Consider the following 22,248-nt stretch of genomic DNA (forward strand, 5'->3'; position numbering starts at 1 on the left):
AAAACACTGCTCTCTAAGGTGAGAGCCAAGAGCTGAATACCGCGGTACGAACCCAAAGCAGAGTCAGCAGCTAGGAGAAGCCTTGTTTATCAGAGAGGCCAGGTTTGAACACACACACACACACCTAGCCAAGAGAAACAGAGGAGGGGATCACAGTCTTTGATCTGAGACTATAGAACTGGTAGATGAGTAGTGAGTTACACTTCCATGAACCTTTTCTGAGGGATGTATGTTGTGTGTGTGTGTGTGTGTGTGTGTGTGTGTGTGGTTGTGTTGTGTATGTGTGTGAGTGAGAAACAGTGATCCTGGTCCTCCTCAGTTTCAGCGACTGCAACACATGTATTATGACTTTTTCAGCGTGTTTACCTTTCAAGATAAAATGTAACAGATGAAATGAGAGCCCGAGTGTTGTTGACTGTGTTCTTCCAGATCAGGTCTGAATGGAGGCTGTTGTAAATCTAATATGATTTACACCTGCTGTGAACCACAGGGAGCAGTATGTGTGTGTGTGTGTTATGTGTGTGGTGTGTGTGTGTGTGTGTTGTGTGTGTGTGTGTGTTGTGTGTGTGTGTGTGTGTGTGTGTGTGTGTGTGTGTGTGTGTGTGTGTGTGTGTGTGTGGGTGTGTGTGTGCTGATTTACATATGTTGTGTGTGACCAGAGGTTGGCACAACAAGTCCCAGACTGGTAAAACTCCTGACCTATATGGTCTGACATGATTCATTTGTTGTTAAAAGGTTTAATATTGGTAATGGTGGAACCAGAATTTTTCAGAGCAGGTCACATGTTTAAAAAAAAAAAAAAAATCCTGGAGAAACTCCTGACCGTGGGAAGGATGAAAATCCTGTTAAAACTACAGCAACCTTTTTCTTGTTCATATTAATGATATTTTAAGGAAGGACTAGAGGGGTTTCCTATACACACACACACAGAGAAAGCAAAATGCACAGTAAAACGGCTGAGCTTGCTTTATTCAGGTTTGCATCGTGTAGTCCCGCACTATGCAACCGTAGGCCTTAATTAAAAGTGAACTCAGTCTATGTCAGCTATTGTGTTTATTGATAAATTCCAGMGTCAATATATTTCAGTCAATATATTTTATTAAACAAAATCAAAAGTGGTGTGGAAAGTGTGTCCTCGCTACAAGTTTTCCGGAGGCCCTGGTGAGACCACGGGATGATCCACACAGAGCCCAGAATACTGCTGGCAGCACGCTGCTAGTGGATGGCTCTGATTTGACAACTGCCCACTTTGTGTGRGTGTGCGTGTGTGCCTGTGTGCGTGTGAGCAGTTTATGGCCTGCTTCAGAAACAACGTGTCTTCCTGTTGATCTGAAAGGATAGGATAAATATGGTAAATATGGTAATAACTTAATGATTCCTTCTTATACTCACCCAGGTTGCAGGCTTGGCTGGTCAGGGCGTGAAGCTGCTGCTGATAGGACCATTCCTCATCGTTGGGGGCGGAAATTACAAACAGGCGACGCCTCCAACGGAACCTGAGGACCCAAAGACGGAACGAGGATGAGATGCAGTAGGATTAAACTATACGGTGATGTCATCAATCTCACGTATTTAAAGATCCTACAAGGCTCTTCCTCAAGACTTGAACCAAGTCACTTCCTGTATAAACACTGTGAGTCACTGTCATTAGAACCAACAACCAACCCACTGGGTACTGACGTCCTTTCAACGTCTAGTTTAGATTTACATCTGGTTGAGTTGTCAACTAACGTGAATTCAACGTGAAATCAACAAAACATGTCACCATGTCATTGGATTTCGGTAACAAGTTATGTGAAAAAAAGACATTTCTTTACGTTGATGACTCTACAATCAGTTTTCCATGTTGATTCAACCTCATCACATATAACTTTTTTTATTTTGAAATGATGTGTAACAAAGTTGACTCAACCAGTTTTTGCCCAGTGGGAAATCATTTCCTGTCTGAACACTGTGGGTCATGGTCATTAGACTGGAATTTAGTCTCCATMGCAACAAACCACAGTCAATCTGGTTAAAAGTCAAAACTTTGGACACATACTCATTCAAGGGATTTTCTTCATTTTTACTATTTTKTARYTTGTAGAATAATAGTGAWMACATCAAAACTATGAAATAACACATATGGAATCAAGTAGTAACCAAAAAAGTGTTAAACATATWCAAAAATATTTTCTTCAAAGTAGCCTCCCTTTGCCTTGGTGACAGCTTTGCACACTCTTGGCATTCTCTCAACCAGCTTCATGAGGAATYCTTTTCCAACAGTATTGAAGAAGTTCCTACATATGCTGGCTTGTTGGCTGCTTTTCCTTCACTCTGCGGTCCAACTCATCCCAAACCATCTCAATTGGGTTGAGGTTGGGTGATTGTGGAGACCAGGTCATCTGATGTTGCACTCCATCACTCTCCTTGGTCAAATAGCCCTTACACAGCCTGGAGGTGTGTTTTAAGGTATTGTCCTGTTGAAAAACAAATGATAGTCCCACTAAGCGCAAACCAGATGGATGCATATCGCTGCAGAATGCTGTGGTAGCCATGCTCGTTAAGTGTGCCTTAAATTCTAAATAAATTCCAGACAGTGTCACCAGCAAGCACCCCCACACCATCACAGCTCCTCCTCCATGCTTCACGGTGGGAACCATACATGCGGAGATCATCCGTTCACCTACTCTGTGTCTCACAAAGACACGGCGGTTGAACCAACAATTTCCAACTTGGACTCATCTGACCAAAGGACAGATTTCAACGGGTCTAATGTCCATTGCTCGTGTTTCTTGGCCCAAGTAAGTCTCTTCTTCTTATTGGTGTCCTTTAGTAGTGGTTCTTTGCAGCAATTAGACCACGAAGGCCTGATTCACGCAGTCTCCTCTGAACAGTTGATGTTGAGATGTGTGCTGTTACTTGAACTCTGTGAAGCATTTATTTGGGCTGCAATTTCTGAGGCTGGTAACTCTAATGAACTATGGACTTGGTCTTTTACCAAATAGGGCTATCGTCTGAATACCACCCCTACATTGTCACAACACAACTGATTGGCTCACACACGTTATGAAGAAAGAAATTCCACAAATTAACTTTTAACAAGGCACACCTGTTCATTGAAATGTCTTCAGGTATAGAAGCTGGTTGAGAGAATGCCAATGGTATGCAAAGCTGTTATCAAGGCAAAGGGTGGCTACTTTGAAGAATTTCAAAACACTTTTTTGGTTACTACATGATTCCATGTGTTATTACATCGTTGTGATGTCTTCACTAGTATTCTACAATGTAGAAAATTGTATTTATTATTCCGATATTATGTGGAAAAATGTAAACGCAGTTTGTCAGCCATTTTTGCGCACTTAGTCTGGCTGTAACTTCACAATGTATGTCTAGTAACGTAAATTTTAAAAATCTAAATCAGGGTTGCATTAATAACCAATGCATCTTTATTAGCTGTCCAACCTGTATTTTTTTAGTCAATCTAATCGATAAATAATCGTAAACTTAGGTGCCTCCGGGTTGGAGCGAGTGGTCGCATTTCGCATTTCGCACCGCTGTAGTATTACTTTCATTACATTTCATTATACTACAACGGTTTGATTTGTCTGATCTTAGCAATTCTTTTAGCTAGCTACATAGCCGTCTTTTGTTATCAAAGATAATTGTGTAGTTTCGCGTAATTATCGTAATTCGTCGTTCCTAACGAGTCAAACACTGCTATCTGGCCAGCAGCTAGCCAGCTAGCCAACGTCCACCGACTACCGATAGCAGCACTGTAGAAACTATTACATTCAACGGAACGACTTGATTAGTGTAGTGTTAGCTAGCTACATAGTTGTCTTTGCTGTCTTCGTTTCCAAGATAAGTTGTAGTTTAGAGTGTGTATTTAGTTTAGAGTGATTATCGTAATTTACCGAGGTTAGCTAGCCAACTATTTGTCGTCCCTCTTAAAGTAGGAAACACTGCTAGCTAGCCAGCAGCTACGCAGTAGCTAGCCAACGTCTACCGTCTACCGAATAGCAGCACTGTAGAGACTATTACATTACAACGGAACGACTTGGTTTGTTAGTGTTAGCTTAGCTACATAGTTGTCTTTGCTGTCAAGATAATTGTGTAGTTTTTTAGTAATTGTCGAGGTTTACCTAGCCAGTTACGAGGCTACCTAGCCAGCTACACTTTCAACTAAGTCAAACAACGCAGCCACTGCTAGCTAGCCTAATTCAGCAGCACTGTATCATTTAGTCAATAAGATTTCTTGCAACGTAAGTTAACTTTCTTAACATTCGAACGTGTAGTCCACTTGTCATTCAATCTCCTTTGCATTAGCGTAGCCTCTTCTGTAGCCTGTCAACTATGTCTGTCTATCCCTTCTTCTCTTCTTCTGCACCAGACCACACAAAACGCTTCACACCGCGTGGCCGCCGCCTTGGTGGTACCAGCGCGCACGCCCACGTGGAGTTCCAGGTCTCCAGGCAGCCTCTGGAACTGCCGATCTGCGGCCAACAAGGCAGAGTTCATCTCAGCCTATGCTTCCCTCCAGTCCCTCGACTTTTTGGCACTGACGGAAACATGGATTCCACAGATAACACTGCTACTCCTACTGCTCTCTCCTCGTCTGCCCCCCAGCTGTTCTCGCACACCCCGAGAGCTTCTGCGTCAGCGGGGTGGTGGCACTGGGATCCTCATCTCTCCCAAGTGGACATTCTTCTTTCTTTCTCCCTGACCCACGTTTCTATCGCCTCCTTTGAATTCCATGCTGTCACAGTTACCAGCCCTTTCAAGCTTAACATCCTTATCATTTATCGCCCCCCAGGTTCCCTTGAGTTCATCAATGAGCTTGACGCCTTGATAAGCTCCTTTCCTGAGGATGGCTCACCTCTCACAGTTCTGGGTGACTTTAACCTCCCCACGTCTACCTTTGACTCATTCCTCTCTGCCTCCTTCTTTCCACTCCTCTCCTCTTTTGACCTCACCCTCTCACCTTCCCCCCCTACTCACAAGGCAGGCAATACGCTTACCTCATCTTTACTAGATGCTGTTCTTCCACTAATCTCATTGCAACTCCCCTCCAAGTCTCCGACCACTACCTTGTATCCTTTTCCCTCTCGCTCTCATCTAACACTTCCCACACTGCCCCTCTCGGATGGTATCGCGCCGTCCCAACCTTCGCTCTCTCTCCCCCGCACTTCTCTCCTCTTCCATCCTATCATCTCTTCCCTCTGCTCAAACCTTCTCCAACCCTATCTCCTGATTCTTGCCTACCTCAACCCTCCTCTCCTCCCTTCTGCAATCTACTCTCTATGTCCCCTACCTCCAGGCCGGCTCGGTTCCTCCCTCGTCCTGCTCCGTGGCTCGACACTCATTCGAGCTCACAGACGGCTCGGCAGCCGAGCGAAATGCAGGGAAAACTCGCCTCCCTGCGTGACCTGGCATACCTTCACTCCCTCCTCTCTACATTTCCTCTTCTGTCTCTTGCTGCTAAAGCCACTTTTTACCACTCTAAATTCAAGCATCCCGCTAACTCTAGAAGCTTCTTTCCACTTCTCCTCCCTCCTGAATCCTCCTCCCCCTCCCTCCCCCCCTCCTCCCTCTCTGCGGATGACTTCGTGCAACCATTGTTGAAAAGAGGTCGACGACATCCGATCCTGTTTGCTAAGTCAAACGACACCGCTGGTTCTGCTCACACTGCCCTACCCCCTGTCTTTGGACCTCTTTCTCCCCTCTCTCTCCAGATGGAAAGTCTCGCGTCTTGTGACGGCACGACCGCCCAACAAACCTGCCCGCTTGACCTATCCCCTCCTCTCTTCTCCAGACCATTTCCGGAACCTCCTCCCTTACCTCCACCTCGCTCAATCAACTCATCGTTGACCGCTGCTACGTCCCTTCCGCCTCAAACGAGAGCGAAAGTTGCACCCCTTTTCTGAAAAACCTACCAACTGCGATCCCCTCTGATGTCTAACAAACTACAGACCAGTATCCCTTCTCTTTTTCTCTCCAAAACTCCATTGAACGTGACCGTCCTTGGCAGCTCCGCTACTCTCTTCAGAAGACCTTCTTGATCCAAATCCAGCAGGTTTCAGACTAGTCATTCAACTGGACTTGCTCTTCTCTGTGTCACGGAGGCGCTTCCCACTGCTAAGCTAACTCTCTCTCTCTCATGGCTCTACCTTCTAGACCTATCGGCTTGCCTTTGAATACTGTGAACCATTCAGATCCTCCTCTCTCCACCCTTCCGAGTTGGGCATCTCCGCGCGCCCACGCTTGGATTGCGTCCTACCTGACCAGGTCGCTCTACCAGGTGGCGTGGCCGAAGAATCTGTCTCCGCACCACGTGCTCTCACCACTTGGTGTCCCCCAGTGCTCTGTTCTAGGCCCTCTCCTATTTCTCGCTTACACCCAAGTCACTTGGCTCTGTTCATATCCTCACTGGTCTCTCCTATCATTGCCTATGCAGACGACACACAATTAATCTTCTCCTTTCCCCTTCTATAACAGGTGGCGAACGATCTCTGCATGTCTGGCAGACATATCAGTGTGGATTGACGATCACCACCTAAACTGAACCTCGCGCAAGACGGAGCTGCTCTTCCTCGCCGGGAGACTGCCCGTTCCATGATCTTGCCATCACGGTTGAAACTCCTTGTGTCCTCCTTTCCCCCAGGGGAAGCGCCTAAGAACCTTGCGTGATCCTGGACACACACCCTGTCGTTCTCAACCAACATCAAGGCGTTGACCCGTTCCTGTAGGTTCATGCTCTACAACATTCGCAGAGTACGACCCGCCTCACACAGGAGATGCGGCGCAGGTCCTAATCCACACTTGTCATCTCCGTTCGGTATTACTGCAACTCGCTGTTGGGCTGGCTCCCTGCCTGTGCGATTAACCCTACAATCATCCAGAACGCCGCAGACCGTCTGGTGTTCAACCCTTCCCAAGTTCTCTCACGTCACCCCGCTCCTCACCTCTCTCCACTGGCTTCCAGTTGAAGCTCGCATCCGCTACAAGAACCATGCTGCTTGCCACTACGAGCTGTGAGGGAGACGGCACCTCCGTACCTTCAGGGCTTTCTGATCAGCCCTACACCCACAACAAGGGCACTGCGTTCATCCACCTCTGGCCTGCTTCGCCTCCCTACCTCTGAGGAAGTAAGCTCCCGCTCAGCCCAGTCAAAACTTGTTCGCTGCTCTGCGCACCCCCAGTGGTGGAACAAATCCCCCCACGTCGCCAGGTTCAGCGAATCCAATCACCACCTTCCGAGACACCTGAAACTCCCACCTCTTTAAGGAATCTAGGATAGGATAAAAATCCTCTACCCCCCCCCCCCCCCCCCCCCCCCCCTCCCCCCACCCCCCCCCCTCCCCCCCCCCCCCACCCCCCCCCCCCCCCCCCCCCCCCGACCCACCCCCCCCCCTGCCCCCCCCCCCCCCCCCCCCCTTAGAGTTAGATGCAACTATTGTAAAGTGGTTGTTCCACTGACCATCATAAGTGTGAATGCACCAACTTGTAAGTCGCTCTGGATAAGAGCGTCTGCTAAATGACTTAAATGTAAATGTAAATGTAGTACAAATAAAGAAAAAACCTTGAATGAGTAGGTGTGTCCAAACTTTTGACTGGTACTGTACATATATAAAAGTATGTGGACCCCTTTCAATTGGAGTGGATTCGGATATTTCAGTCACACCCGTTTGTGACTGGTGTATAAAATCGATCACACAATTATGCAATCTACATAGACAAACATTGGCAGTAGAATGACCTTACTAAAGAGCTCAGTGACTTTCAACCTGGCACGGTCATAGGGTGCCAATTTTACAACAAGTCAGTTCGTCAAATTCCTGCACTGCTAGGGCTGCACTGCTAGAGCTGCCCCGGTCAACTGTAAGTTCCGTTATTGTAAAGTGGAAATGTCTAGGAGCTACAAAGAGTCAGCCGCAAAGTGGTAGGCCACACAATTTGACAGAACGGGACCACCGAGTGCTGAATTGCGTAGCGCTGTCCTCGGTTAAAACACTCACTACCGAGTTCCAAACTGCTTCTGGAAGCAACGTCGGCACAATAACTGTACGTCGGGAGCTTCATGAAATAGGTTTCCATGGCCGAGCAGCCGAGCAGCCGCACACAAGCCTTAGATCACRATGCGCAATGCCAAGTGTTGGCTGMAGTTGTGTAAAGCTCACCGCCACTGGACTCTGGACTGGAAACACGTTATCCAGAGTGATGAATCACGCTTCACCATCTGGCAGTCTGACGGACGAATCTGGGTTTAGCGGATGCCAGGAGAATGCTACCTGCCTGAATGCATAGTGCCAACTGTAAAGTTTGGTGTAGGAGGAATAATGGTTTGGGGCTGTTTTTCATGGTTCGGGCTATGCGTCTTAGTTCCAGTGAAGGGAAATCTTAATGCTACAMRATACAAGGACATTCTAGACGATTCTGTGCTTCCAACTTTGTGGSAACAGTTTGGGGAAGGCRCTTTTCGGATTCAGCATGACAATGCCCCCGTGCACAAAGTGAGGTCCATACAGTTTTTTTTTCTCCCYAGATCGGTGTGGAAGAACTTGACTGGCCTGCACAGAGCCCTGACCTCAACCCCATCGGACATCTTTGGGACAAATTGGAATGCCGACTGCGAGCCAGACCTAATCGCCCAAAATCAGTGCCCGACCTCARTAATGCTCTTGTGGCTGAATGGAAGCAAGTCCCTGCAGCAATGTTCCAACATCTAGTGGAAAGCCATACCAGAAGACTAGAGGCTGTTATAGCAGCAAAGGGGGGACCAACTTCATATTAATGCCTATGATTTTGGAATGAGATGTTCGATAAGCAGGTGTCCACATACTGTTGGTCATGTAGTGTATATACGGGACAAGTAGTAAGTCGAATCCAAGACCAAGGTGTTTAGTGTATCCTACAATACTGGAAATAAATATTAATTTAGCAGACACATTTATCCAAAGAGACTTACAGTTATGTGTACATGCATTTTTTTAACGTATGGGTGTTAATATTAATGTTGACATGGCTATCTGTCAATTCTGACCACTCCTCAGCCAGATCCCTACCTGGCAGAATGAGGCAATATTCCCACCGGCTACGAGCAAAATGTATGTTTCATATGGAGCAAAATGTCTCTTTCATATGGAGCAAAATGTCTGTTTCATATGGAGCAAAATGTCTGTTTCAGATTCGCGCGTTCCCAGTCTCAGCCATAGGCGTGAGAGACACGCACACACACACACACACACACACACACACACACACACACACACACACACACACACACACACACACACACACACACACACAACACACACACACACACACACCACACACACACACACCCACACACAACACACACACACAACACACACACACTACCTGGAGAGGAAGTTCTCAAGTGATCTTGGTTTGTCCTCCTTCTTGCAGGCCACTCCATCTCTCTTCTGCTGTTCCATCTCTCTGATGCGAGAGTGAAGGTGTCGACGTAATCGAACACAGCCTTCATGGCAATGGGAACCTCATAGGATTGCTGTTGGAGGGACACACATCATCAAGTCAGTGGACCAAAAAGGTAACCAACCATTGAAGGATTTGAGTGTATAATCCCTATTATTCTAGTGGTCAGGAGAAAAATGTAAGAAATGCTATTCCTATGTTATAATGATTCCAGTATTCCTAGAAAAACCTCAAACCCTGTATCCTGTATTCCAAGAGACTGAGCAATGTGTTCCAGTTTGCTATGACTTCACAGGCATTCTCTCGATGTTTCTGAGAAGCACAACCAGAGCAGTGGGCCATGGGGTTCAAGACATTGGGCCATGGAGTTCAACACAGTGGGCCATGTGGTTCAAGACATTGGCCATGGGGTTCAACGCAGTGGGACATGGGGTTCAAGACATTGGCCATGGGGTTCAACACAGTGGGCCATGGGGTTCAACACAGTGGCCATGGGGTTTCAACACAGTGGGCCATGGAGTTCAAACTAGGTCACGTGGCCATGGGGTTCAACACAGTGGGCCATGGGGTTCAACACAGTGGGCCATGGGTTCAACACAGTGGGCCATGGGGTTCAACACAGTGGCCCATGGGGTTCAACACAGTGGGCCATGGGGTTCAAGACAGTGGGCCATGGGGTTTCAACACAGTGGGCCATGGAGTTCAACACAGTGGGCCATGGGGTTCAACACAGTGGGCCATTGAGGTTCAACACAGTGGGCCATGGAGGTTTCAACACAGTGGGCCATGGGGTTCAAACATTGGGCCATGGGGTTCAACACGTGGGCCATGGGGTTCAACACAGTGTGGCCATGGGGGTTCAACACAGTGGGCCATGGGGTTCAACACAGTGGGCCATGGGGTTCAACACAGTGGGCCATGGGGTTCAACACAACTCTGTTCAGAACGTGATAAATTCCACCATGCAGCTTATTTTTTAGGAACAGCAGGGATCCCAGCATAAAACATGATATTTTATAGGGCACACGCCCCCATCTCTCTCATACCCACACCCTGTAATAGACTTTCCTGTCTGTAATATACTTTCCTGTCTGTACTGACAGCAGTAGAGGGTTGGTTAAACAGTCTTTGTTTAATATGTCTAAAAACAGCCTGCCGATTTACACACACACACACTGCTGTTATGAGAAGGTCATGTTGTGTGAATTGAACCAGTGTTTGATCACTGCAGGATGTTGACAGTATGGTGAAGGCTGGTCAACCAACATCAGTATTGGTCTAATGGGCTCAATAGAGAGGTTAGGTGTGTGTGCTCCATTTAGTTCACTTGGCAAGACGGTTGGGTTGAGTACAGGCTTTAGGTCTAAATGGAATGGTCCCAAAAGTACCCACAATCAGGTGGACCAGATGAGCTAAATTAAGCATATCTATTAGGAAAGAGAGAGATACAGAGAGAGCGAAACAGAGAAAGAGAGATATACAGAGAGAGCGAAACAGAGAAAGAGAGCGATACAGAGAGAGAGATACAGAGAGAGCGAGAGATACAGAGAGATAGAGCGATACGGAGATACAGAGAGATACAGAGAATGAGAAAGAGATAAAGATAAAGAGTGGTATACAGAGAGAGAGAGATACAGAGAAAGAGAGATACAGAGAAAGAGAGATACAGAGAAAGAGAGCGATACAGAGATACAGGGAGAGAGCGAGAGATACAGAGAGAGAGAGATACAGAAAGATACAAGGAGATACAGAGAGATACAGAGAGAGAGTGATACAGAGAGAGTGAGAGAGAGAGAGAGAGCGAGCGAGAGAGAGACTGATAGAGAATGAGAGCGCGATACAGAGAAAGAGAGATATACAAAGAGAGAGAGATACAGACAGAAAGAGAGAGATACAGAGAGAGAGAGATACATAGAGAGAGAGATACACAGAGAAAGAGAGAGATACAGAGAGAGAGAGAGATACAGAAAGAGACAGAGATACAGAGAAAGAGAGAGAGAGATACAGAGAAAGAGAGAGAGAGATACAGAGAGATAGAGAGATATAGAGAGAGAGATACAGAGAAAAAGAGAGATTGAGAGATACAGAGAGAGAGACACAGAGAAAGAGAGATACACAGAGAGAGAGAGATACAGAGAAAGAGACCGATACGGAGAGAGATACAGAGAGAGAGAGATACAGAGAGAGAGAGATTCAAAGAGAGAATGAAAGAGATACTGATAGACAGAGAGTTAACCCCCATAGAAATCCTATGAAATGATTGTTCTAAATCATAATTGTATTGGTAACCCCACCTTGAATCTCATGTCAGTGTCAGTGACGACCATGTAGAAGTGGTTGAAGGTCATACTGAACTCCTTCCTCAGCTCCGTATCCTCCTAGGATTCACCAGGTCTTCCTGACGAAGACCTTTCATAGGCTTATATTCTCTGAAGAGGGGAGGAATGAGAGAGCGAGAGAAAGAGAGAGAAGAGACAGATGAGAGAGAGAGAGAGAGAGAGAGAGAAGAAGAAAGAGTCATCACATTTTTTAAATTGTGCATAAGAGTGCATTTTCAGGTAAGGAAGCTGAAACAACAACAAAACAAAGCCTAGTACAACTCAGCCATTGGGAAACACGGATTGGACAACCCCTTCCATCAGGGACCGGATTGGTTGACATATGACCGACAGAAGACATGTGCAGCCTCAAAAGTAAACATAGGTCCATATCAGTCCACAGCATGTTCAGGATAGATTATTAGTACTCCACCTATGCCTGTCTCTTCAGCTCTGCAAACAGTGGTAAGGAGGAGACGAGTGGAAGGGACTAAGAGTTGTTTTCTGATGAGCATCTCTCTGAGGTAAAATATCTCAAGGGCAGAGATTTACCACCCAAAAGAAGGCAATCGTGTGTTTTACTTTAGGTTTACTGCCTCCTCTACGGAGAAAGAGACACACACGCAACACACACACAAACACCTCAGTCACTCAACTCACTCATTCACACTGACACCGCTCTATTACAAAACACTGGCACTTCCCTCTCTCAAAATTAAGAAGATGGCTGAACGGGACAGACCAACCTAGATTGTTTATTATTTTTATTTCCTTCAAATCTAAGGATTTTCTCACTCTGTTTTAACATGGATATTCTCTCAAAAAATGTAGTACCATTTTTTCCTCCTCTGTTTCCAGAAGACCACAGCTGTCTTCAGTATGAGGTGATGATAGAAGACCACAGCTGTCTTCAGTATGAGGTGATGATAGAAGACCACAGCTGTCTTCAATACGAGGTGATGATAGAAGACCACAGCTATCTTCAGTATGAGGTGAATGATAGAAGACCACAGCTTCTTTACTATGAGGTGATGATAGAAGACCACAGCTGTCTTTATATGAGGTGATGATAGAAGACCACAGCTGTCTTTAATGAGGTGACGATAGAGGCCACAGCTGTCTTCAGTATGAGGTGATGATAGAAGACCACAGCTGTCTTTAATATGAGGTGATGATAGAAGACACAGCTGTCTTTAATATGAGGTGATGATAGAAGACCACAGCTGTCTTAATGAGGAGAGAACAGGAAGATGACGATAGGGACCCACAGCTGTCTTTATAGGAGGTGAATAGAGAGACCACAGCTGTCTATAATGTGAGGTGAGATAGAAGACCACAGCTGTCTATCTAGTTATGAGGTGATGGAAAGACGACAGCTTGTCTTCAGATGACGATGGTGTGATAAGACACAGCTTAAGGACGAGGTTATAGATCACATTTCGTATGAGGGTGATGATAAAGACCACAGCTGTTTACTATGACGTGTGATATAGAAGACACAGCTGTCTTTAGAATGGAATGAGGTGAGATAGGAAACACGCGAGCATGTCTATGTCTTGAGTGTGATGACGAGAACACAGTGTTTTTATGACCAGTGATGAATAGAAGACACAGACTGTCTTCAGTATGAAGGTGATGGTAGAAGACCACAGCTGTCTCTTTTATATGAGGTGATGATGAAAGACCAGCTGTCTCTTATATGATGATGATAGAAGACCATCTGTCTTCGTATAGGGTGTGATAGACGAGCACAGCTGTCTTTATGTGAGGTGTGATAGAGACAAGTTCTTCAGTATGAGTGAGGGTAGAAGACACAGCTGTCTGTTGTATGAGGTGATGGTAGAAGCACACGCTGTCTTCGTATGACAGTGGTGAGAAGAAGACAGACTGTCTTGTATTAGGGTGATGCCGAAGACGCACACTGTCTTAGTATGAGGTTATGTGAAGAACCAGCTGTCTTCATTGAGGTGAATGATAGAGCACAGGCGCTTTTATTATCGAGATGATGATAGAAGACCACAGCTGTCGGATTAATATGAAGGTGATGATAGGAAGACCACAGCTGTCTTCTAGTATGAGGTGAGATAGATACGTATCACCTGTCTTCAGTATGAGGTTGTGACAGAAAGACCAGTTGTCTTTCTTTTGACGGTGACGATAGGACCAATCGTGTCGTGTAATGTATGACGGTGATGATAGCAAAAGCAGCTGTCATTCTATGAGGCTGATGATAGAGACCACAGCTGTCGTTATTGTGAGGTGCATGACCGAGACCACGAGCTGTCTTGTATGACGGTGATGGTAAGAGACCACAGCTGGTCTTCAGTATGACGGTGATGATCAGAAGACACAGCTGTTTCAGTATGAGGTGTAGAGACCACAGCTGTCTTCATAACGCGTGAGGTGATGATAGAAGCACAGCGCATCTCAGTATGAGGTGTGATAGGAAACACAGCTGTCTATTACTATGATGGTGATGATAGAAGACCAAGCTGTCTTTAATATGAGGTGATGATAGAAGACACAGCTGTCTTAATATTGAGGTAGTGATAGAAGACCACAGTGTCTTTAATGAGGTGACGATAGAGGACACAGCTGTTTTTAAGGGTGATGATAGAAGACCACAGCTGTCATATATGTGAGTGATGAAGAAGACACAGCTGTCTTTATTATGAGGTGATGATAGAAGACACAGCTGTTTCAGTATGAGGTGATGTAGAAGACCACAGCTGTCTTTAATATGAGTGTGATGAAGACACGTGTTCTGTTTATGAGTGATGATAGAAACAATCTGTCTTCAGTTGAGTGATGAAGAAGACCAAGCTGTTTTATTGTGAGGTTAGATGAATAGACCAACAGCTGTCTTCAGATGAGGGTGTGGTAGAAGACCACAGCTGTCTTTAATTGAGGTGATGATAGAAGCACAGCTGTCTTCTGTATGAAGGTGATGATAGAAGACAATCTGTCTTCAGTATGAGGTGATGACAGAAGACCACAGCTGTCTTTAGTATGAGGTGATGGTAGAGAGACCACAGCTGTCTTCAGTATGAGTGATGATAGAAGCACACACCAATTTATTATGAGATGATGATAGAAGACCACAGCTGTCTTTATATGAGGTGATAGGAAGAAGACCACAAGCTGTCTTCTGTATGAGGTGATGATAGAAGACAATCTGTCTTTCAGTATGAGTGATGAACGAAGACCACAGTTGTCTTTCATTGTGAGGTGACGAAGCGAAACCACATCTGTCTTTATTATGAGGTGATGATAGAAGACAAGCTGCTTCAGTATGAGGTGATTAGAAGACACAGCTGTCTTATTGTGAGTGAATGACCGAAGACCACAGCTGTCTTTGTTGAGTGATGGTAGAAGACCACAGCTGTCTTCCAGTATGGTGCATGATGAGAACAGCCGACTTTATTAGATGAAGTGATAGAAGACCACAGCTTCTTTCAATATGATGATGATAGAAGACCAAGCAGCGACTTTATATGAGATGATGATAGAGACCACAACTTCTTCAGTTATGAGTGATGATGAGACCAAGGCTGTCTTCAGTATGAGGTGATGGTAGAAGACCACAGCCGACTTTATATTAGGTGTGATAGAACCAGCGTGTTTTAAGGGTGTGATAGAAGACACGGTTCTTCAGTATGAGGTGATGGTAGAGCGACAGTGTCTTCAGTATGAGAGTGATGGAAGACCACAGCTGTCTTTCGGTATGAGGTGATGATAGAAAGACCACAGCTGTCTTCAGTATGAGGTGTATGATAGAAGACACAAGCGACTTTGATTATGAGTGTGAGAAGATACAGCACAGCTGTTTCAGTATGAGGTAGATATAGAGACCAGCTTTTCGTATGAGTGATGTAGAACGACACAGCCGACTTTATTATGAGGTGATGATAGAGACCACCTGTCTTCAGTATGAGTGATGGTAGAAGAAACAGCTGTCTCAGTATGAGTGATGGTAGAAGACCACTATTCTTTAATATGGGGTGATGATAGGAGGAAGCTTCTTTTAAGTATGGTCAAGCAACGAGCTGTCTTTAATATGAGGTGATGATAGAAGGACACAACTGTCTTCAGACCACAGCTGTCATACATCAATGTTATCTCTCGAGGTACACGAACATATCTCAGTTCACGTGATCAAAACAATCTTTAAGCATGGATTCTGATTGGTCAGACCAGCGTTGATGAATAACCTTAGCATGAGTACTTCTCGTTTGAGTTCTGCGATATGAAAGGAGGACAAAATGGAGTCAGTGATCTGATTTGTCAAAGGGAGGGCGGGAGGGCCTTGTAGGCTTCCCGCAGAGAGAATAGCAATGGTTGAGTGTTCCCAGGCGGGAGTACTGGGACCCAACAGTCAATGTGTTGTAGAACTTCGGTAGCGTTTTCCTCAAATTTGTTTTAATAAAATCCCCAGCTAACAATATATGCCGCCTCAGATTGTGGTGTCCAATTTGCATAAAGTCCGGTGTAGATCCTTAGGGGGTTGTGGTACCGCTTGAGGGGGAATATACACCGATGTTATAACCGAAGAAAATTCTCTTGGGAGGTAATACGGTCGGCATGTGTTTTTTGGACACATATTTTCGCCCTTATTTTTTGGGAATCTTCATGCATAAACAGATATCTCTACCTTAAACTGACAGATTTCATGAGGATTTTTTATTATGTCTTTAGATTGACAATGTACTTCAAAAGACTTGAAGGATTACTCAGAAAGCTTAGTTAAGATAAGTTCACAGACACAGACCTGTCTTTCCTCCTGACACAGACCCTGTCTTCTCCTCCTGACACGGACCTGTTCTTTCCTCCTGACCAGCGACCATGTCTTCTCCTCCTGACCCAGACCTGGCTTTCTCCTCCTGACCCGACCCTGTCTTCTCCTCCTGACCGGACCCTGTTTCTCTCTTGACCCAGAACCTGTCTTCTCTCCTGACACACCTGTCTTCTCCTCCTGACACAGACCCTGTCTTTCTCCTGACACAGACCTGTCTTTCTCTTGCCAGACCTTTTCTCTCCTGCACAGACCCTGTTCTCTGACACGCCCTGCTTCTCCTCTGACACAGACCCCTGTTTCCTCTGACACACCCTGTCTTCTCCTCTTGACCCAGACCTGCTTCTCCTCCACGACACAGACCCTGTCTTTTCTCTGACACAGACCTGTCTTCTCCTCCTGACCCGGACCCTGTCTTCTCCTCCTGCAGGACCCTGTCTTCTTCTCTTGACCCAGACCCGTCTTCTCCTCTTGACCAGACCCTGTCTTCTCTCCAGACACAGACCTGTCTTCTCCTCTGACACAGACCTGTCTTCTCTCCAGACAGACCCTGTCTTCTCCTACCGCAGACCCTGTCTTCTCCTCTTGACCCAGACCTGTTTTCCTCTTGACCAGACCCTGTCTTTCTCCCGACACAGCCCTGTCTTCTCCTCCTGACACAGACCCTGTCTTCTCCTCCGACACAGACCCTGTCTTCTCCTCGACACCAGACCCTGTCTTCTCCTCCTGACACAAGACCTGTCTTCTCCTCCTGACCCGGACCTGTTTTCGTCTCCCTGACCCGGACCTGTCTTCTCCTGCCTGACCAGACCCTGTTTCTCCTCCTGACACAGACCCTGTCTTCTCCTCTTGACCCAGACCCTGTCTTGCTACCTCTTGACCCAGACCCTGTCTTCTCCTCAGACACAGACCTGTCTTCTCCTCCTGACACAGACCCTGTCTTTTCCTCGCAGACGACCCTGTCTTCTCCTCCAGACACAGACCTGTCTCTCTCTCTCACTGACACAGACCCTGTCTTCTCCCAGACACCCGTCACTCCCCAGCACGACCTGTTTCTCCTCCTGACACAGGCCCTGTCTTCTCCTCCTGACGACTGGCTTTCTCTCGCTGACCAGATTCTCCTATGATCACCCATCCATAGGTCCACGGCGAGGAAAAAGCGCGAGATGTGAGAAGGGGCCGGCGAGACATGCGATAAAGATACAAAATCACTAGCGTTGCAATACGGACGGGGGGGGCGGCAGGCAGAGATCGAGAATGCGAGTCAAGAAAATAGGAGAGCGGGGGAAATAGAGATATGTAGGTCAGGAATGTTAAACCGGAATGTAGCCGTTCTGGATGAGACTGTGGTCTTCTCCTCCATGCCCGGACCCTGGTCTTTGTGAACCCTTCACATATCTTAGCTCTACCTCTGTATACTGTTTACCATTCAATGTTTATAGTGCCCCATTCACCTCCATTCACCGAACCATTTTCACCATTGTCGACCCTGTCTGTAGTGGTATGATGGTTAAAGGTACTTACCTAGCTGGTAGTGATCTATCTTCATGGTGGAGTTGGTGAGCGAGCCAAAGATGGTGATGATGGAGACTTTCCTGATGGCCATCTCACACACCGTCTCCAGGTACTCATCTTTCTGTTGCAGGTACATAGTGCTCTCCTCACTGGGGGTTGTTATGATCTGGACACACACACACACACACACACACAGAGAAAGAAAGACTGGGTTAGACCGGTTTACACACACATGCATGCACACACTCGCACGCCAGCACACACACACACACCGCTGTTGAGATTGTGTTTACATTAGACAGCGGGGAGGGAGAGGATGAGGACTGTGTTTCCCACCCTGCCCTTGGCTGCACTCCTATGAAAGGCTGTAGTCCAATCTATAACAACACAACTGTACTATACAGTCTGCTAGTACTCTAAAGCTGTTAAGTCAGTGCTAGGCAGTTTACTACAGCGCTTATATCAGTGCTATGACGTTTCTGACTGTGTGCTATTGCTGCTATTGTATTGTGGCTTTGATATGTTATTGGGATGTGGAACACATTGGATTTAAATCCAATTTATTTTTGTTATTAGTTACAATATCCCATATATTGCTTCATTAGTTCTCTAAAGTCTTCTATTTGTTTCAGTGGTGCGTTTGTAGTCCTGACGGTTTCTCTGGGGATCCTGGCGCCACACCGAGAAACAACGGGAAACACTTTTCTTACCACGAGTCGTCTCCTGTTCTCAAAGTAGTCCAGGAAGGAAGCCATGGATCCGCTAGGAGGCGGAGGCTTCTTGGTGGGTTTGTAGTACTCCTCTTTCTCAGGATTCTTTGACACCTTCTTTCCGTTCTTCTTTCCGTTGTTTTTGCCCTCCTTCCCTGCCTTCGCTSCTCTCCTCTCMGCCTTGTCCCTCTTGGCGSCCTTGTCTGGTTTGCCCTTCTTCTTTTTCTTCTTCTTCTCAGTATTGTCGTGTTTTCCCTTGCCCCTCTTGGCTGGGCTGACCTCTGTGTTGACCTCTGTCTGTGTCTCTGGGTCGCTGACGGTGGGCCGGCCAGATTCGTACTTCTCCTCATACTCATTATTTAACACCTGGATGAGAGGAGAGGAGAGGAGGAGAATACTTAATTGATCACCAAAATCAAGCCTGATGCAACATTCTATCTCAACAGCAATGTAATAAGTGAAATGTAATAAGTCCACGGCATACCATTTCATTCTTCCTCTTGGTCGGTTTGCCCTTGGTGGGTTTGTGCTGGGTGGGCACCACTTCTGCCTGCTGACGGCCATTGTGGTCCTTCCCCTCCTTGTCTGTTCGGTTGTCCCCAGACGGGGTGGTCTTGGCTGGGTACCTGTCCCTCTSCCTCTCCCTGTCTCTGCGGTTATAGTAATATGGCTCAGCRGTGGTCCTAGGGGCAGGCAGCCAGTCAGGGGTGGTCTGGGCTTTTGTGGGTCTCTGGGTTGTGGTGGAAGTAGCAGTGGTGGTCTGTTGTGTGGTTGTAGTCTGTTTAGTTGTGGTCGTTGTAGTCCTTTTAGTCGTGGTTGTTGTGGGTTTTGGTGTGGTTGTCGTGGTGGCTTTTGTCGTGGTGGCTTTTGTCGTGGTGGCTTTTGTCGTGGTGGCTTTTGTCGTGGTCCTTGTGGGTCGCATAGTTGTGGTAGTTGTTGCTTTGGTAGTTGTCGTCGGCCTCGTTGTCGTTGTGGCAACAGTGGTGGTTGTCGTGGGTCTCCTCATTGGCTTCCTCACCGGCTTCCTCTCTCGGGGCGGGTCTACCTGTCCACCTGTTTCCACTACCGTCCCTGAGTCTCCACCCCCCTCCTCCACCTGGCCCTCTACTCCRGCCCCTTTACACTTCTGGACGAATCCCTTCTGTCGGATCTTCTCCAGCTTCCTRATTGGTGCCTTGTCGATGACCTCGTACATGGCCTCCAGCCTGACTGGATAGGGGTACCTCTCCTCCACCTGGAGGGTTTTCCTCAGAAGTACCATTCCAAATTTACCTGGACAGGACAGGGTGACAGATAAGAGATTACATTTACTGAATAAAATAGTCTAGCTTTGGCCACAATCAACATGCAGAAAGGAGACAATCTCACCAAGCACGCTGTAAGCATCCCAAACTTACCTGGAAAGACTCAGATTTATGTTGTTACCCTCACAATTTAATATTAATGTTCACTGCTTTTCAGCATATCATATGCAGCAAACATGCAAATAGCCAACCCCACACAACCCTGTAACCCCCACATCAAACAGGTGACAGGTTTGAATGGTCTAGGACAGGTGTGACCAGTATGGTAATGGTTCATTGCTGGGTTGTTGGCGTTGTGTCATTAAGTTGGTTTGTTTTGTTAAAAACTGCTGGGGTATTGATAATGTGTGCTGGGTTATTGATAATGTGTGCTGGGTTATTGAGATCACAGGAGGCTGCTGAGGGGAGGTCGGCTCAAAATAATGTCTGGAAGAGAGTAAATGGAATGGCATCAAACTCATGGAAACCAACTGTTTTATGTATTTGATACCATTCAACCTATTCCACTCCATCCATTACCATGAGCCCGCCCTCCCCAAATAAGGTGCCACCAACCTCCTGTGATTGAGATATGACCAAGTGGCTCAGATCAGAAGAGATGTTGCTTAGTAGGGGCGTGGCTTTGATATAGTTCATTTTGGGTACCTGTGACAGTAAATGCCATTCCGGTTCATCTGTTCTGTTGTATTGTTATCACATATTAATACTTAACACTATTGTAGTTTTAAAGAAGCTTGAAAGTATGGGTCTTTCCATACTGTCCCATGCTGGGATACGTAAACAATAATGTTATTGGAATATGTAATGTGCAAAAGGAAGGACATTTTTCATTTGTCATATACAAACTTAACATGATGAACAGGAGTGACAGATCTGCCAACACTGAAGGACTAGGGGATAGTTTTCAGATAGGACCATGCCTTTACCTTTCTCCAGTTTGAGGAAGGTCATGAGGCGGGGGATGAGCGCTGTGTCCAAAGGTTCCTCCATCACCTTCCCCTCTCTGGTGATCCGCCTCACCTTCCCACCCATCTCCCCCTCCTGGTGGAATATCACGATCTGCTGCACATGCCGCTCCGCCAGCTCACAGTACACGTCTGGCTTGAGCAGTGTCATCATTAGCCGGTAGTAACCGTCTGAGTCGTGCGGGGCAGAAATCACCAGAATTCGGTTTTTCCCTGCAAAACTCGCCAGGAGGTTAGGTGAGCCTACACTGCTTGGTATGCGGGTCTGTCTGGTCCTCACCCTGAGAGTGCCTTCATCCTGAAGCATGACAGGATGGAGGGGAACACGCTGCCCGGCTGCCCTCCTCCCTACTGCCCCTGCCAGCGCTCCACCTCTTCTGCCTTGTCCAGCCCCAGTCCTGGCCCGAGGAACAGAGGCCTGGTCTGCCTGCATGTCCTCTCCGCGCGTAGCGCTGAGACCGGTGGGCACCGAGGCTGAGCTGGGTCCAGGGCYGGAGGTCCCTCCCCCGCCGACAGGGTGCTTTCTGCCGGCTGCGCCCGGCTGCAGACGCCCGTTGTTGAGTATGGGCATCTGTTTGAGATGGGTCTGTTTGTCTGCGTGTCCTGCCCACGCTAGCAGACAGAGCAGAAACAGACCCAGAACAAACGCTCCCCGCATTATGGGAAGCTGTCAATTACAATGAACAATCTGACAGAGTGAGAAATATTCAATAGTGTACATGGGACCTGTATGTCTATTTAGAACATTTGTTTTCAGTAAATAWAAAATACAGTACAGCGCAGTAAAAAATAGAGTGCAAGAGAGAGGCAAACACATTAGTGTTGTGTTTTAAAGCAGTGGAACAGCAGATAACCCCAACCCTCCTTCACCAGCCTGCTATCAACATGACAGCTGCATGAAAACGTAGACAGGAAAACTCAACAAACTAGCCACTCATTGACGGAGTCAGCAATTCCTAAAAATCATTCCGGGTATTAGAAACCGTTATTCCAAACCTCCAAGTTCAGCTCTCCAAATCACCACACTATTTAGGGAAAAGACGCTGACTTTGTGCTTCTGGAATTTCTTTGCATATCAGTTATACACTCCAAGTGTACACAGCATTTTAACATCCACAAGTTAACAAGTTAACTGATACAGCACTCTCGAAAATGAATACGTTTTACTTCATTCTCTGACCGTTATTTGAAAAGACTGTCCAACTA

General features: G+C 46.6%; 1 protein-coding gene across 1 annotated transcript in view; it reads right to left on the reverse strand.

Annotated features, from left to right (window-relative positions):
• The window catches only part of LOC112073058 (coiled-coil domain-containing protein 80-like), a 28,232-nt gene extending 6,447 nt beyond the window's left edge, over positions 1–21,785 (reverse strand). Inside the window, 10 exon segments of the mRNA XM_070440030.1 lie at positions 1,393–1,496; positions 9,361–9,454; positions 9,457–9,511; positions 11,733–11,812; positions 11,815–11,857; positions 16,982–16,992; positions 18,073–18,229; positions 18,774–19,139; positions 19,258–20,045; positions 21,004–21,785. Coding sequence (XP_070296131.1) covers positions 1,393–1,496; positions 9,361–9,454; positions 9,457–9,511; positions 11,733–11,812; positions 11,815–11,857; positions 16,982–16,992; positions 18,073–18,229; positions 18,774–19,139; positions 19,258–20,045; positions 21,004–21,700 — 2,395 coding nt within the window. The 5' untranslated portion in view covers positions 21,701–21,785.
• Positions 21,786–22,248: the final 463 nt, after the last annotated feature.

The sequence above is a fragment of the Salvelinus sp. IW2-2015 genome, unplaced genomic scaffold (genome assembly GCF_002910315.2).
Source record: "Salvelinus sp. IW2-2015 unplaced genomic scaffold, ASM291031v2 Un_scaffold2135, whole genome shotgun sequence".
In the NCBI taxonomy this organism is placed as follows: domain Eukaryota; kingdom Metazoa; phylum Chordata; class Actinopteri; order Salmoniformes; family Salmonidae; genus Salvelinus; species Salvelinus sp. IW2-2015.